This window comes from Lichenostomus cassidix, chromosome 12 (assembly GCF_008360975.1).
Source record: "Lichenostomus cassidix isolate B80296 chromosome 12, HeHo_3.0, whole genome shotgun sequence".
Taxonomy (NCBI): Eukaryota; Metazoa; Chordata; class Aves; order Passeriformes; family Meliphagidae; genus Lichenostomus; species Lichenostomus cassidix.
In genome coordinates, this window is record NC_139493.1 from 1,785,721 (window position 1) to 1,802,921 (window position 17,201).

General features: G+C 45.0%; 1 protein-coding gene across 5 annotated transcripts in view; it reads right to left on the reverse strand.

Annotated features, from left to right (window-relative positions):
* The window catches only part of LOC146431530 (contactin-4), a 246,066-nt gene that overhangs the window by 36,441 nt on the left and 192,424 nt on the right, over nucleotides 1–17,201 (reverse strand). For all 5 annotated transcript variants that reach the window (XM_085072261.1, XM_085072257.1, XM_085072258.1 and 2 more), the window contains 3 exons: nucleotides 12,583–12,719; nucleotides 10,755–10,884; nucleotides 7,344–7,494 (listed from right to left, as the gene is read on the reverse strand). In XM_085072261.1, coding sequence (XP_084928387.1) covers nucleotides 7,344–7,494; nucleotides 10,755–10,884; nucleotides 12,583–12,719 — 418 coding nt within the window. The remainder of the gene's footprint in view (nucleotides 1–7,343; nucleotides 7,495–10,754; nucleotides 10,885–12,582; nucleotides 12,720–17,201) is intronic.

Here is a 17,201-nt window from a genome sequence, read left to right on the forward strand (position 1 = left end):
TGCAGCTTTGTAGAGCACAGCAATCAAAGGGAACTCCTCTGGAGCACATCAAAACTATTCTCTCATGAGGAAAAAAAAAACATGCAAGATTTTCAGTGCCTCAGCTGCTGACACAAAGCATTTCTGGGAGCGTTGGTGAGATCACAGCAGAGGCAGCAAATGCATTCTCAGCTTATTTGTTCCAGCTGATACCACCCCAATTCAAGCCCAAAGGCACAGTCTTTCAAAGATAACACATCTTTCCCTCTGGTTGCAACAAAAAATGCCCATAGTATAAAGAGAAATTACCCACTCTGCTAGTAATGGACATTAACAGGTTTGTGAGATCCAAGGATATATTTACATCACTTAAAAACGATATTTGAATAACCATCAAAAGCATCACCAAGTCTAAAATGTTCATTAGGAATCCTTTTCCCCCTTTAGACATGTAATGATTTCCTTGGATTCTAAAAGTGCATCTCAAAGTATGGTTTTCACTGTAAAATCATTACCTCCTTGCTCTTAATCATAAAAACACCCAAGTGAAGAAATATTTGATAATAATTTTTTCCTTCAAAATGCTACAGACTTACTAAAATCATTATAACTGTTTTCTTCAGCTAGAGGACAAGCAGGAAGTACCCACCAATTCCAAAGTGCATTTAGGAACCTGGTCAGAGGGATTTCTTTGGAAAGCAGTGGCTGCAGGATGTGCTCATCACAAAGCAAACCCCATCCTGCTGCCTGCAGGGAGAGATCTGCTCCTTCCTGGGGCAGCTTCACACAGAGGGAGAAATAATCTGCAGCTGTGTGTCCAGCTAGAGGTGAATTCAATAATCAGAAAAGCACCAGAGACCTCGAGCAGGGAAGGCAGCAAGTCACACCTTTCTTTTAAGGATGTCTTCATCCTTTGAAGGATGTCAGCACAGCCACATCTCTCTGTGCTCCAGAGGTTGGATGCCTCTGGGACAGAGCTCTGCATCCTTCAGCCTCTCCACCTCTGCAAGCAGAGCTCTGCTTTTAAAATGAACACCCAAGCAAGGTGAAATGAAAGATTTCTCTTGAGCCCCTGGGTTTGGTCAGAGCTGTGGTTCTGAGGCAGGTCCAGCAGCAGCAGCACAGCAGAAATGCTGTCCTACACGTGTATCACTGAGCTCTACAGCAGCCCCACACTGCAGGGATCTGCTGGGGAGCAGAACAGATTGCTGATGTTACAGGAGGCTGTGTGTCGGTGTGAGGGAGAGACTCATTCCAGGAGAGTCAGCTGAAGCTTGGCAGAGGCTGGGATTGCACTCCTCAGTGCATTCAGCAATGGTTTGTGGCTGGAAACAGCAAAGCATTTCCTGCTTCTGCAGGAGCAGGTGAAAGAAATGGGAATTTTAGGGATCAGCCTGATTATTGATGCATACAAAAGAAACCAGCACTGAACGTGGATTCTACACAAATCTCTCACCCTTCTCAGGTAACATGTAGCTGGAAACGTTTCCAGAATCATAAAATCATTTTGGCTGGTAAAACCCTCTGAGAACATTGAGTCCAACTGTTAACCCAGTGCTGCCAAGGCCACCACTGACCCATGTCCCCAAGTGTCACCTCTTTTTAATCCTCCAGGGATGGGGACTCCACCACTGCCCTGTGCCAGGGCTGGACAGCTCTTTCAGTTCTAAAACATGGTGTGATCAGAGAATCCCAGAATGGTTGGGGTTGGGAGGAACCCTAAAGCTCATCCAATCCCACCCCCTGCCATGGGCAGAGACACCTCCAGCTATCCCAGGCTGCTCCAATCCCCCATCCAGCCTTGGTCTTCCAGAACAACACAGAGCTAAATTCAGCTTCTGCTGGGAAACAGCCTATGAACAGGAGGCCATCAAGGACAACAGCTTTCCAAGGCTCCTGACCACCAAATCCTGTGGTGTCCTGATTAATTTTATTCCCTTTCTGCAGCCAAATGGCTCAAGTAAGTGAACAAGTCAGTGATTTGAGATGTTGCAATGAAGTAGAGCCATCTTCTGCCACTGTCTTTGCAAAGTAAGATGAATGCTGCACTGTCAACTCAAACCTCACAAAGCCATTTGCAGGGTGTCATTTTTCATTTTGCCTGGGCAGGATGTAATGAAAGCCCGACAAGTTATTGATGCTTTGGTTACCTGTCTGCTTTCAAGAAATTGCACAGGTGCTTTATGTAAAAAAAAAATACAAAGAGTCAACACAATTAATGCCAAGCAATGATGGGAAGCATCCTTTGAGGTTTTCTTTTCTGCTGAAGTGTCACTAGACTGTGTGGCCAAAAGACACTCCTGGCAATTCAGCTCTCAAGCAATCAGGATAAAAATATCATGGTTTGTACCCTGGCACCAGCCTGGGAAAGATGTGCTGTCTGTCCTCTTGCCATTTTCTTTCTGGCTGTTTAAAGTAATTAAGCACTAATTAGGAAGTTTGAGGCAACAAATAAAAAGCGCTGGAATTTATACAACTTTTTAAACTCAAGGCATTCTGGAAGAATGGGAGAAAAAATTTTCTTGTTCAATTTTACCATTTCTCCTCCTCAAAATGATGCAGCATCAACATGGGTACATTAAAATTCCTGCTATAAAAATAATATCTAAGTGAGGTGGTCCATAAATGGACAAACCTTTGTGAGGAGCTCCTTGGGATGTGAACTCTTGAGAAAACCACAGCTAAACTCTTTCAGGAAGACAAGACTTCCTGAAGAGTTTTGAAATGCAGAAGACAACAAAAAAAAATAGGTGAGAGATCTCTGCTTTTCCTTGTCCAGAACCTCTCCAGCTCCTGGAGAAGGGATTCAGCAGCTTTCAGGGATTCCCAGTGGCTTTGTGCCAGCCAGGGGAGCAAGGACAGGAGGTGGCAGCTCAGTGTCCCCTGGTGAGCTGGTGACCTCAGCTCCTCTCCAGAGCAGCTGCAGTGCCTGTGTTGCACCATGTTCTCCTTTATGGACAAATTAACATTCCTGCCAAATTAATAAGCCTGGAGGCACAGCTGTGTATTAACATATCCAAGAGGCTTCCCAGCTGCAGCTGCCTGGTGTCCTTCCTTGTGAGGAGTTTGGGATTTCGGGGAGCTCTGGTTGGGTTTTTGTTGAGGGAGGGGTGAGCAGCCCCGAGCCCTGGCACATTCCCACTGCTCCTTCCCAGCCTCAAGCCCTCACCTTCTTTTCAGGAGCTATCAGGACACCACTTGTGGCTTCCCCTGGATCCCTGGAGTGTCCAAGGCCAGGGCTTGGAGCAGCCTGGGACAGTGGAAGGTGTCCCTGCCATGGGGAATGGGATGATGTTTAAGGTCCCTTCCAACCCAAACCATTCAGGACTTTGGAATCCCAATTTACCCTCCTAGACTGTCCCTGGCTCTGGGCTGTGGAGGATAGAACAGTGAAACTCCTGGGAAAATCTGGACCCAAATGACTGCCATTTCAGAGCAGGTAAGACAGTCTGGTACCAAATCAGGAGCACCATCTGCAAGTGCAGCTCTGTCTCCTCCCCTTTGACAAGGACTGAGTCAGCCAGGCACTCCTCACCCTTCCAAACCCTGAACTGGCTGGGAAGATGCCACAGTGTGCTCCTTCCCTGTGCCTTGGGTGGCTTTCAGTGACAACAAACAGCACTGTTCCTGCTGTAAGCACTGTGTGCAGCTCACACATCACAGAGCCTGTCAGCACTGCCAGATAATGGGACCAACTGGGAACATTTCCACGCAGACCCTGAGCGTGCCTGGAGTATCTAGGTCAGATCCTGCACAAAGAGGGTCCCTTTATGCAGAAACTTGTTTAATTAAGATAACAGATGTTGCTATTACACAAGTCATGGGGAATGGCTGTTTAATTGGACACTTTCATATTCTTTGCTACCAGCACAGAACATCATCTGGGGTTTTTTTTTATGCATTTCTTTCCTTACAATTAAACTGTGTAAACAATGCAGGCACTGTATATTGGTGGCAAAGAAACAGCTCTAATGATGTAGGGGCTTTACATGAAGAAGAATGAGAGGAAAGCAATTTGTTTTGGGGCTTAAAAGTGCAATTATTTTTCTGTCCCAGCCTGAGTAGGTGTGTGGCAGCAGTGTAAATATAACTTCCACTAGCTTTCTGAGAATATTGGGAATTAAGACTGCTGTGCACATATTTTAAATAAAAGTTATCTCGGTTTTCCTGCACTCTTTCTGCTGTTGGGGAGCAAAGGGGCCAGAAAGGCATCCCCTGGTCCTGGGTGAAGTTTTCCTGGGAATAGATGCATTTTAATCACGTTTCTCTTTCTCTCCCAGTGGCCCTGTGAGCAACATTAACAGGACTGAAGAATTTTCCCACAGAGTGTAACACTCATTCTGCACCAGAATGTGAAGGGAAGATCAAGGATGGAAAATGATCTCTGTACTTTCCCCATGCAGAAATAGTCTTTGTTTCCAAACAGCACTTGCATCTGTATCTGTGCTAGAGCTGTTCCTATAGAAAATTTACCTTCTGGAGTCAGGCTCCCATCATCACTTTGACTCAGCTAGGCCTCTGAGGCAGGATTTCCATTATTATGGAGATGAAGTGCCTTTAATGGCTGCAATAATATAATTGTACCCCAGGGCAGAATTTCTAATAACACAATTGCACAGTTCTCAACCACCAGTAAGAGATGCCCTCAGGCCATGGTATTCATTAGAGGTGCAGTACACACTACCTCAGCCTCCAGAGAAGAATATGAAACCTAAACCGATAAAACTCTTTTTTTTTTTTTTTTCCCACCATAGCAGTCTTTGCTCTCTGTTGTTCAATGTTCAAACATTGAACAACACACTTTGTTTTGCCTCCTGGACAGCAGGAGCCTCCAGAGCCAGAGTCCCAGCAGCAAAACCCATGCAGTGTCCCCAGCAAGGAATTGAACATCACACAGCAGCTGAAAAGCCACAAAAGCCCCAGGAGAAACTCTCCAGCATTGCCATGGCAGCAGTCAGGCTGAACATCAGCATTCTCAGCAAGCACTGACACAGGAATGCTGCTCTTAACTCCACCTGGGATTGGAAGGATCATCTATATTGATTAACCTTCACGTGATCAACCTTCAGGCTGGAGAAGGATCCAGATGTTCTGCTGCCTCTCTGGTGCTCAGAGGAGCTTTTAACGTCAGTTTAAGCAGAGATTTCATTAAAGTTTCTTCTCCCATGCCTGCCTGAAAGTTCTGTTTCCTGTCCTAGATGAAGAGATTGCAGCAACAGCTTCTCCTGGCATCTTTCTTCCTAGATTTCAACTGTTTTTTTCCAGCAGCCAAGAAAATTCTTGTTTGGATTTCATGCACCATTGTGGGTTTAGGGAAATATTGGACTGCAGTGATTGCTGCTGTCCCCTGGGACAGCAGGGAGATGACATCTCAGCAGCACAGAAAGCAGCCATGCAGCAGCACAGAAAGCAGCCATGCAGCAGCACTCAGCAGAGCACAGGCACACACAGCTTGGCCTCTCCTGCCCGTGAAGGCAGGCAGTGCTGATGAGCAGCCACGAGCACAGAGACAATGCAATTCCCTAACTGTGCATTTCACACAGCCCAGGCTGCAGGGCTGGGGTGGCTAGTAAAGGCAGTGGTGAGGATCCAACACCCTGATGCCCACAGGAGACAAACCAGAGCCCAGCAGGTCCAGGGCTGAGGCACTGAGTGCTGCTCACTCCAACCCTGCCAGGCAATCCCTGCTGGATGATCTGCTGGAAAACCCCTGGGCTGAAGGAGCTCAACATTTCACACCTGCTTGGGCACATTTCATGGTTGGTTTGCCATCCTGGGCTGGCTGCCCAGGTGGGAGGCTCCTGGTGCTGGCTGAGCAGGAGGAGACAGCCTGGCAGAGCCTCAGAGCAGCCTGGCTGGGTTTGCCCTGAGTTCAGGGCTGTGCCACCACCCTGCTGCCACCACTGCCACAAATCCTAAATGAAAATGAGGAGCAGGAGCTGTGCTGTGCCAAGGGGAACACCCCAAACAGCACATTGAGCCATGGACTGTGCCTGAGGACAGAGGGACAGATGGGACCTCATGGGTTTGACATGCCAAAGCTCCCAGCACCAAACACCTCCCATCCTCTGTACCTCTTCACCAAAAAACCAGGTTATTTCAGTTTTCAAAATCAATATACCACCACTGCCACAAATCCTGGATGAAAATGAGGAGCAGGAGCTGTGCTGTGCCCAGAGGAACACCCCAAACAGCACACTGAGCCACAGGAGGCACCAGTGAGGATGGGGAGACAGATGGAACCTCATGGGGCTGACACGCCAAAGCTCCCAGCACTGAGCACCTCCCATCCTCTGCACCCTTTCACCAGAAAACCAGGTTATTTCAGTTTTCAGAATCAATCTACCTTGATCTGTGCTAACTGTGACCTGGACAGCTCTGTGCTCTGCCTGCTGAAGGAAGCTTTGTGCCATTGACCACCCAACTCTGCATCCCAGGGGCTGAACTCAGACAGCCCACAGAAAACAGCTTTGGAAAGATCAGGGGAAGGAGCTAAAGAAGCCAGAAACTGGGAGTTCAATATTTTAATTATCTGCCTCTCAATGAACTGGGGCTTTCTGCATGCTCAGATGCACCAGCACAGCATCTGCTTCAATGGATTTTACAGACTGGGTGGAGCAAGGTTAGACTTTCCAAGATGAAAGAACAGCTCCAACAGATTAAAGCTTTTAAAGATGACAATTTCCTGCAATTTGTGGCTTTTTGACCTTCACTAATAGGACAAGATTCTCCCCATCAATCCCCTAGTGCCACAATGTCCTTCGGAGGAGTGTCAAGGACAGATTTCCACGTCCTGCTCTCAGGGGCTGTGCAGGTGACACAACCCCACCTCTACAGAGCCAACAACCAATCAACACCACACACGAGCATTTGAAAGATTGGCTTTGGAATTAAAAAAAAAAAAAAACCAGAAAAAAAAATTGCTTGACCAGTCTGAGAAAGCTACCTCCAAGTCAGGTGTTAGAACTGCCAAATTAATTCTTGACCCCAAATAACTCCAGTTTGCAGGACACTGAGTAATGCACCAGAACTGGGCAATTTGCAGTGGAGGCTTTTATCTCCTGGGAATTTATTTTTTATTGAAAACAATGGTTATTTAGAGCACTGCAGAGGCAAAATATTTGGGATTTTTTGGAGTGCTTTTTATCAGCTCCTTGTCAGGGATGCTTTAAGAGCACTCAGAGGTGGGATGGGCACATCCCACAGTGGAAATAGGAATTTCACCCCCAGTTCCTTGGGATTGAACAGAGGCTGTTTCCCCATGTATTTGCAAGTCAATTTTGTGCAGCTGTTAATGACAAATTTAGCTTTGGTTGCTGAAAATCCCTGGGTTAGTTAATGAAAGAAATGGTTTAAGACATTACCTCTCGTTCTCTCTCAGGATGTCTTTTCCTTTCTTCCACGAATAAGTAGGTCTGGGGGAAGCTTTGGGCTTGCACTCAATGATGACTTCACCACCCACTTTCACAAGAGTTATCTTCTTCAGGAGAGTTTTGGAAAAGTCTGGACCGATGGCTGAAAGCAAAGTCAACACAAACCAGATCAGAATTCCCTCTGGAAAAGTCAGACTCTTTTGAACACTGCAAAATTCCAGGGTTGTTGGAATTCCACTTACAGTTCCTAGATGATTTAACTTTATGAACTACATGTGTGGATGGGGCAAACAGACAGCTGAGTGCTTCAGCTCTTGATTTGTTTAAAAATGTGTGTTCAGTAAAAAACCTGAGAAAGCAGTGACCCACCATGTCCATGCTACTGGGGCAGCAGCCCTAGGAACCACTCCTGCATGAGGTGTATAAATTATTTCCTTTTTCTGTGTCCTGATCATCATCATTTCATGATGATGTCACAAACTGTCACAAACACAGCACCCATATAATTACCCAGAAATGTTATTCTCTCCAGAGAGGTTGACGTTTTAATGCTGTCTATTCATAATTGTTGCGTAAACTGAGTTATTTATTTTAATTTCTGAATTTCTGCTCTATCCTTGGATCCTCCAGCTCCATCCTTGGATCTCTCCAGCTCTCAGCACTATCCCTGATTTATTGCTGCCCCTGTGAGATGAGAGTTGAGCTCTCCATGCTCTGCCTCTCCTCAGTGCTCCCTGGCAGCATCCAGAGCTCACCTGCAGCAGCTGGGAGACAAAACCCAGCAAACTCCTTCTCCTCAGAGCACCTCATCTGCCTCAGTTCTTTTGGATATCATTCCTGCTGCCAATAAATGAATATTATGAATAAAGCACAATTCCCCCCTGGAAATGGGATGGCTTTGTGACCCAAGAGTGATCCAAGGTGCTGAGTCAGAGTTCAGGGATCTCTGAGCTGTCCTGTTTGCCATGACTAATCACAGGCAGAACCACAGGTGGATATTTAAGTCTATAAAAGAGCCCTGAAACCAGCACTGGCTTTGTAAAACACTCCAAGGAGACATCCTGAGGACACCTCCAACCAATGCACTCAGAACCAAATGCATTATTTATATCATTATTAATACGTCATCACTTCTGAAATAAATTTCTCCAAAGATTGTCCTAAATTTGTGAGCAAAAGAGATTTTTTTGAATAATCCTGTTACTTCCATCTCCGTAATGAGCAGTTTAGACTGGCTTTTTGTGAGTCATTTGCTACTTTTTCTCGCTCCTGGGTGAGACAGAGGAGTTGCTCACAGTGGGTTTTATTCTGTGACGTTCAAAACATTGTCATTTGACATTTAGGAGCTCTGAGCTCATTTCTCAGCACTGCCACAACTTCCCTGTGCCCCTTCAGGAGTAATGAATTTAATTTATTCACAACTTTTGTTTGTCAAATGGGGATTTTAATGACCTTTTTTTCCCACTCTAGGCCCACCCTTCATTTTTCTTATTTTCTTTTTTCATCATTTAACCTGAAAATTCTGTAAGACAAGACTGCATCTCGAAATATGGATTTTACAGTGTCCAGCACCACAGGATTCTGCTTTAATTTAAAGACTCCAGGCAAGATAATTGGCAACAATAATTGAGAAGAATCACTCTGAGAAAAGCTCAGTCTGTAATTTTCCATTTCTCCCTTTCACTTAATTTTGCTGTAAGTCTCACTTGAGATGATTAAACACCTCGAGTAGCAAGTGCTTAACTTCAGGCCCTTTTAAAACAACCATTTTTACACTCAGATCTGGTTAAAAAGCTCGAATTTCCCAGGGAGGGCTCACAATGTTGCCCTCCTTTGAAACTCCAGTCAAAAGGCAAACCTGCTGCTTTCCCTTCAGAATGTGCCAGGTTAAATCACAGATGCACAGGAATTTCTCTGCAGGACCTTTTGGGTGCTTTTCCTGGGACAGACACAAACAGGGCTGCAGAATCCCAGTGAGAAGTTGGCCAAATAAATGCTCCCTGACAGGTTTTTCAGACCAGACTCTCCAAAATCCTTGTTTTTTGTGTGGACACGAGGAATTGCTGAGCACAAAGACACACTGGGAGTTCCCACCAGCAAGGACTAAACCTCTCTCTTCTGAAAACATCTCCCTTCTTCTTAAAAGTCCATTTTTACCAGGTTTTGAATAGACAGGAAAAGCATCAGTGGGTTTATTTCGATTTCTTTCATGTCCAATAAATCTCAGCATTGTGAAGTCTAATTTATTGAGCATTATTGTACCTTTCTCAAGCAGCAACACAGACAATCCTTCAAATGAATTTTTTTTCTATGCAGGCATCTATCACTGATGATAAAAAATGACCAATAATTGAAAATCCCATAGCTGGGAAAAACCCTTGTGCTTTGTTCTTCGGGATGAATCAGGGAATGGTGCTATTGAGCATTTGGTTTGAGAACAACCAAACCACAGTTTTGCAATCAGGAGTTGTTTAACCCTTTGCTGTGCTCCAGGATTCTCCAGGCCTGCAATTCCTACAGGAACATGGTTTGGGATTGATGACAGCCTGGCAGAGAGCTTGGGATGGTCCAACCCCACTCTGTTCCAGCAGGAGCAGCTCCAGGAGGTTGCCCATGGCCAGTTGGATGTTGAGTATCTCCAAGGACAGGGATGCCACAGTGTCTCTGCACAAGCTGTTCTGGTGTCCAACCAACCTCACAGTGAGGTTTTTCTTATTTGAAGTGGCATTTCCTGGGTTTCAGTTGGTGGCTGTTGCCTCTTGCCCTGCCACTGGCACCTCTGAGAGGATCCTGGCTCTGGAATCTCTGCTCCTTCCCCTCAGGTATTTCCCCACTTGGATTCACATAAATTAAACTGGGATTAACTGGGAGGAGCAGAGCAGGTGGGCACAGAACGGGGGGCAGAAGCTGATTTTCTTTGGGATTGGAGTGTTCTGGCTGTCAGTGGGTTGGTGAAAGTCTCTTCAGACAGGAGGTTTGTCACCATGTCCTCTGCAGAGTCACATCTGCAGCCCAGGACTGGGACTTTATGGTCCTGGATGTTCTGAATGGCAATGCTCAGGTTTCTCCACAAACAGCTCTAATCAGCAGGAGAGTGAATGCACTTTCCAGCTCTCCATGCTCAGCCACCTGAAGGAATGTGGGAATTTGGGGTGAAGTAAAAAACATCTGTTCTCTGCTACCCCCTTCCTCAAGTCCTCATTTCACACCTTCTGTAAAAACAGCAAATTGCCACAGATCCCCAGCAGCACCTCTGCTTCAGATGCTGCAGCTTGGCAAAAGCAGGGTGAGGATTGCTGTGAATTTGGGAAGGTAGGGCAAGGATTGCTGTGGAATTGGGAAGGTAAGGCAAGGATTGCTGTGAATTTGGAAGACCTGCAGTGCTCAGGGAAGGGAACTCACCTATGACACTGAGCTCGGCGCTGGCAAAGATGACCCCATGCCTGTTCTCTGCCACACACTGGTACATCCCAGCATCTGAGAGACTCACGTTGGGAATGGTGAGAGATCCCTGCTCCAGCTGCACTCTGCCCTGCAGGAACAGCACAACAAACTCCCAAATAAACCAGGAATTGCCTCCTCGGAATGCAAACCCCGAGGTTGTTGTGATGTATTTTATAGCAAGGTGGGCAAAACAAAGTAGCAGTAAAAGGAGCAATTTGCATGCTCCAATTTATTTGTCTGCCAGCCAAATTTATGTCAGGTTAGAGACTGAATGGTAAAACCAATAGAGGAGTTGGTGAATGCAATTTAAATTGGAGGACTTTCCCCTGACCCCTCATTGATTTAATACCCAAAGCATTCAGATTAATATCCCTTTCAAGCAGATAAGCTAGAAGCAAGAAATGCATTTTGTTCCACAGTGGCACATCACAGCCAAGCCCGTCCTCAAAAACATTTCAAACAATGGTATTTCCATGGAATCACAGAGTCATTAATGTTGGAAAAGACCTCCAGGATTATTGAGCCCAACCTTTGACCAAACACCACCATGCCAACCGAACCCTAGCACATCCAGTGTTTCTTGGACACTTCAGGGATGAGAACTCCAAACCTCCCTGGGCAGTTCCAATGCCTGACCACCCTTTCCATGGAGAAATTCCTCCTGATGTCCAACCTGAGCCTCCCCTGGCACAGCCTGAGGCCATTTTGAGTACATATGGCAAAGCCAGCACAGACAGAAACACTTAAAATCCTCTGCAGTTTACTGAAAACAATGTAGATGCTAATAATTTAATGATCCTTTACTTCATATCAGCCACTAACGTGATTTAAGAACAAGACCATCTGCCAGTGACCAGCGTGAAGCAACCAGAATTAGAGTGTGGAAGGAGAGACCAGGCTGTCATTTGTCAGCCTCAGGATATGGAGCTTGTGTTATCAATTCTAATAAGTACAGCAAAGTGTTCCCTCCCTCCCTGGGAGTCTGACATTTAAAAAAAAAAATCCTAAAATAAAGAGCTATTGGTTTTCAACTTGGCCTTAGGGCGGAAATTTAATGTTTGTGCAATTTTTATTAGGGTTTGATCAAATCTGGCTGCCATGCTCTTTCACAGTAAGTGAAGGGGAAAAAGTGCTGGCGACTCTGAAACCAAAGCTGGGTTGAGTTTGTGGTGACAGGGGGGAGTCATGGAGTGGTGATGACCTCCAGGAGAGGCTGTGGTGCTGGGAGGGATGTGATCCCACAGCTCCTGGTCACCTGCACAGGGACACAGCTCAGGAACACCCCTCAAGACCAGCAGCAACCCCAGGGTGTCGTCATCACTTGAAGTTCACCAGAACATCATAAATTAAAATAATTAATCCGGGGTGATCATTCTCTGGTGACAGTGTCCAAAACCCCATTCAGCCATTCCTTCTTCTCTGTTCCTATTGTGGATCCTTCATTTTGGGAGGCAGAGCTGTTGTGTGTCCCGCTTGTCCCTGGAGCCCTAGGGAGGCGTGGGAAGGAATGGGGGGATTTACTGAGAGGCTGGGGAGGCCCAGAGAAGCTGTGGCTGCCCCTGGATCCCTGGAAATGCCCAAGGGCAGCTTGGATGGGGCTTGGAGCAACCTGGGAGAGGTGGAACAAGATGATCTTGAAGGTCCCTTCCAACCCAAACCGTTCCGCGATTCCAAGTTTTCAGAGCCTCACCCCCCTGCCCATCCCAAAATCAACCCCCGCAGAGCTCAGAGAGCTGGCAGAGCACCACAACACCCCCAGAGCCCAGGGGGTTCCAGCAGAGCCTACCTGGGGCAGCAGAGGCTCCCCGTCCTTGAGCCAGCGGTAGGAGGGTTTGGGGCGGCCGCTGGCGCGGCACTCCCAGGCGACGCGCTCCTCGACGGCCACGTGAACATCGCTGATCCGCTGGATCCAGCTGGGCTGGGCTGCAGGGCAAACAAGGGAGACAAGGACTGAAGCCACCAGCCAAATGGCTGTTTCCTCCATCTCATGAGTAACTCAATTAATTTTGAGTTTAACCCAATTAATTTTGAGTTTAACCCAATTAATAACTGCTAAACATCGTTGTTCTTCCTCGAGTCCAGTGCTCCTCTCTGAAGGTGGCACAGGGCAAGATCTGCTTTTATTTTGTTTTTAGTAAAAACCCTTGAAGGAAAAGAGCAGCTTCAGAAAGCTTGCTCATCCTACAAAAACAAGGCAATAGTTGCACCCCTGGTCCTTCAAACAGAGACATTTCCCTCCTCGGGGTTTGTATGACTTGAGTTTCAAAGCTCTAAAATTCAGCTGCTGACTTCAAAACTTGTAATTTAGAGCTACTTCTGCACTGGAATTAAGGTTGTTTCAGTAACTCTGCATGGCTGTAGGCACTATTTCAGGCCCAAGTTCAGTCTTCTCTAAGATCATGGTCATATTTCCATGTATTGCCACAGAACGAAAACCCTTTGGACCCAATAATTGCATTTATTGCACTGAATAAACCTAGAAAGTCCAAAAGCAGATATTGGAGAGACATTTTGGTAGAATTTGGTGAAAACTGGCACTGGCAGTTTTCAGACACTTGTGAGATTATAGTTTTAATTGTGTTTCACCTATTTTTTAATCAGTTTGTTGCCTTTTTTTAAATTTTAAATAGCGTTTAAGTTTAGCCAGACTCCACATGCCAACCAAATTCCACTAAAATTGCCACATTTTTGAAGACCATGCAAAACCTCAGACTTTCTTAAGATTTACCTTCTGTAAAGATAGATATTGTATATCTATAATATACAATAATATCTATGCAATATCTCGTTATGAATATCTTAATGCATTATATTATAATATCCACAATACTTTTCAGAAATTCCCATTAAAAATAGAGTGAATTCAGGTCTTTTTAAGGGGCACTTGCCCTATTTTGACATAAGAACATCTGACTTAGCAGGATGATATTACCAGCAGAGGTCTCCAAGAACCTGATTAATACTTTTCCCTGTGTAATCAGATAAAAGAAAAAAAATTAAGATTCCTCAAAGACAGGTAACAAGTTTACTGATCTCCTTTGCATAGGGACAGGGATGGGTTTGAAAGGACAAATTATAAAATAACATATCAAAATGGCAAATTGGTATGATTATACCCCAAAGAGTGGTAAATTTGTGCTGATTTGATGCTGGAAATACATATTTAGAGATCTTAGGTTATGTTTAACCTCACCCCTGGCACCCTGCATGTGCCTACAAAGCCCAGAGAAAGCTGCAGAGTCTTCCACAGCATCTCAGCTCCAAGGGATTTCCACAAAAAAATAGGTGAACTGAGCATCCTGACAGTGCAGAGGGAAAAGGAAAAGCGAGCAGTGTTTATTTCTCTGGCTGCCCCTCCTGCCCCTGTAATATTTTAAGCCTGTTTATTGTCTGTGTCTAAAGAGCTATGAAAGGGAAAGCCTTTAAATGGGGGAAGATGAAAGTCAGTTCTGTCAGCTGGAGTAAGAGCTTGAACAATTCCATCGAGCTCAGCAACTGCAATGGCTTCAGTGGCTCAAGGACATTTGCAAATTACTCAGGAATTTACATATTTACTATTCTAACAGCATCTAACTCATCATTTTGAAGGGAATTTTATGATCCCATGAAAGGAGCTCTATAAAACCCACACAAGATCCATTTGCCTTTTTTATTCTTGCAGTGCTGTTTTACAGATTTCCCACATGAAAACAAAACAAAAAAAACCCCCAACCCAGACAAAACAAGTGGAAATAATCTGCAAATCAAGAAAAGCCATGAATGGTGAGCTGTGCTCTATAGCATAAGTGTGTGTTGTGTAAAAACAAAGATAACTCCTGTGGAGAGGTGGATAAAAATTCAGAATTCATCCTCATTTTATACAGATTCCCCAAATAAGGGGAATTCTCTTCCAAAGAAGAGAACTACCCATTTTTTGGGGTAGTTTGTGGGTTGTTCATCCCAACTCCTGCCCTGAGTGCTGAGATTGAAACGTGCAGTGCTGGAAGCTGCCATCCCCAAATTCCTGCCACCCTTTGCTGCAGCACCCATGAGCCACAGCCTCCACCCTCTGCCATCCTTCACCCCTCCAGCTACTCAAATTGGTTCAATTTTCCATCCCAGAGCCATTCAGGATGCAGACAACTCCAGAGCAAGCAGCACAGGTCACAAAACAATCTCAGTGAGAAGCCTGGAGTCCTTTGTTTCACAGGAGTTTGTTCTCTGCTGCTCTTTGGGAGCTTTTTTTCTAATTAGGTCAAGCTCTCCTTTCAGCAGTTCAGCGCAGAGAGAAGCTCTTGACTTCATCTTGGGGAATTCTCAGGGCTTGGCTCACGCAGGAAGCGTGTTGGAGCCACCAAAGGAGAGTCGCCACAGCCTAATGAAATGTGACAGCTGCCCATTGGGGATCAGACAAAGGCACGAGATTTCAGGCATGATAATTAAAATAATTCAAATGAGGAGATGAAACCAGCTCCTCTCTGCAATATTTTCTGGTATAGTGACACTCCCTGAGATGATATCAAGGTTTTAATTCGTGACTGGTCTACAAAAAGTGCTTTGGATGATTTCAGTGGTGCTGACCAAAGAGGAATTCTTTTACAGGATGGGTCTGGGAATATTTTGGCCCTACTTGGAGCACTTAAGATGGTGCTGGCCTTGGAAACATGCTGGAGGAAAAACCTGCGAGCTGATTAAGAATTCATCTGAGTTTCAAGCAAAATTCATATGCTAAATCTATAAAGTGAAAGAAAAAGCTCAGAGATATAAGTACGACTCTTACATAAGGATTGCTTTAAAGAAAAATCTTCCCTCCAAGGAGATGAGAGCTGTCTGGAATTTGTACTCAGGGGGACAGAAGAAAAGTGATGGAAATAGTGAGAAAAAACCCTGTTTACCTTTGATCACCTTTCAGTCTTCACTAAAACAAAGTGGGACAGTTAAAACCAGGTGAATAGGAAAATATGCTCAAATATATTCTTACTTCTCTAAGACAAAAAAAAAAAAAAATTCCAGAGGCAGTCTGTCCTTCACTGTAATAAATTGAAAGGCAAAAGCAGGAACTGGAAATCGTGTCCTAAAAGACATCTGAAAATGAAATAATGTGATGCAGGTGATGATGCATCACCTCAGAAACGAGTAACAAACCCACAGAAGAAAGGGAGAAATATGAGAAATAAACCAGAAATAAACCTGTAGGACACTGCAATGATCTGTGAGTTCAAAACAACCAAAAAGACTCAAGCAAATGAGCTGCTAATACATATCCAGGATCCAATTCTCGGCTGGTGTATATTGATTTCAGTGTTCCTAAGCCAATTTCTAGCAGCTGATGACCTGGTGCAGGCTGTGTAATTCATCATTAATGGCAGATGAAAGGCTGAATGACTTGTCCATTACTATCTCTATTCTGAGGAGATTGAGACTGAGCCCAGGATCAGAACAGTCTAAAGACCTGAAAGCCAAGTGTAAGAAGTAATAAACAAAACAAAAACCAGATGGGAAAAATACAGAAGTAATTGAAAATAAAGAGTGCAGGCAAGTGCACACTCAGCCTGCCCCAAATGGGGATCCAAATCTTGTGCACAAACCCCTCAGATCCCTGATTTCATTCCTTCCCAAAGATCACAGCAATGTAAAACCAGACCTCAAGTTACCCCTTTTCTTCTCTCTTCTTTTCCTCCTCCTAATCCCTTCTCCTGACCTCTCCTGCCAGTTAAGGACTATTTGCAATCTCTACAACTCCGAGGTGTGCAAACCTCTACCAAGCCAATCTCACAAAATGCTGCAAAGAACTGCAATTAGTGACAAATAAATCTGTCTGTCTGCTAGTGTGGGTGGTGCTGTGACAACACCTTTGGAAAACATCTGAGCTGCAATTTTTCCCTCTTTTCCTTGGCTTGCCAGAGAGGGAGTGGATGGGAGATGCTGGAGAACCCCTGAGCAACACAGGAGATGCTGAGTCAGCTGAACTGAGCTGGTTTGGAGCTTAGATATTTCCCAGTGTTGATCTGACAGGGACAAATCCTGTGTTTGTGTCAAAATTCTGGCAAATATTCTCAGTGGATCACCTCAAGCAGCAGCTATTTTTATTGGTTTTTTTCCTATTATTCAGACTAAATATTTTGTTGGGAAGGATCTCAAGAAGTTGCATTGACTCATTAGAGTCAATACAGGGAAGCAGAGCCCCAGGAGCTCAAACCCAGGGAGGAAGAGCCTTTGGGACACAAATGTCCACAAAACAAGACCAGGCTGAAACAGCATCTAAACTTACCAAGAATTAAACATCAATAATAAATAAGCATCTCCTTGATGCTGGCTTTGTGAACAAAAAGGCAATTTCTTTTTAAATGAGCTGGTTAAGGTAATCTGTTTACTGTACTTCTGCCAGGAAAGAAAATAATTGTTGGCATTGCTGTTTGCTCGGGA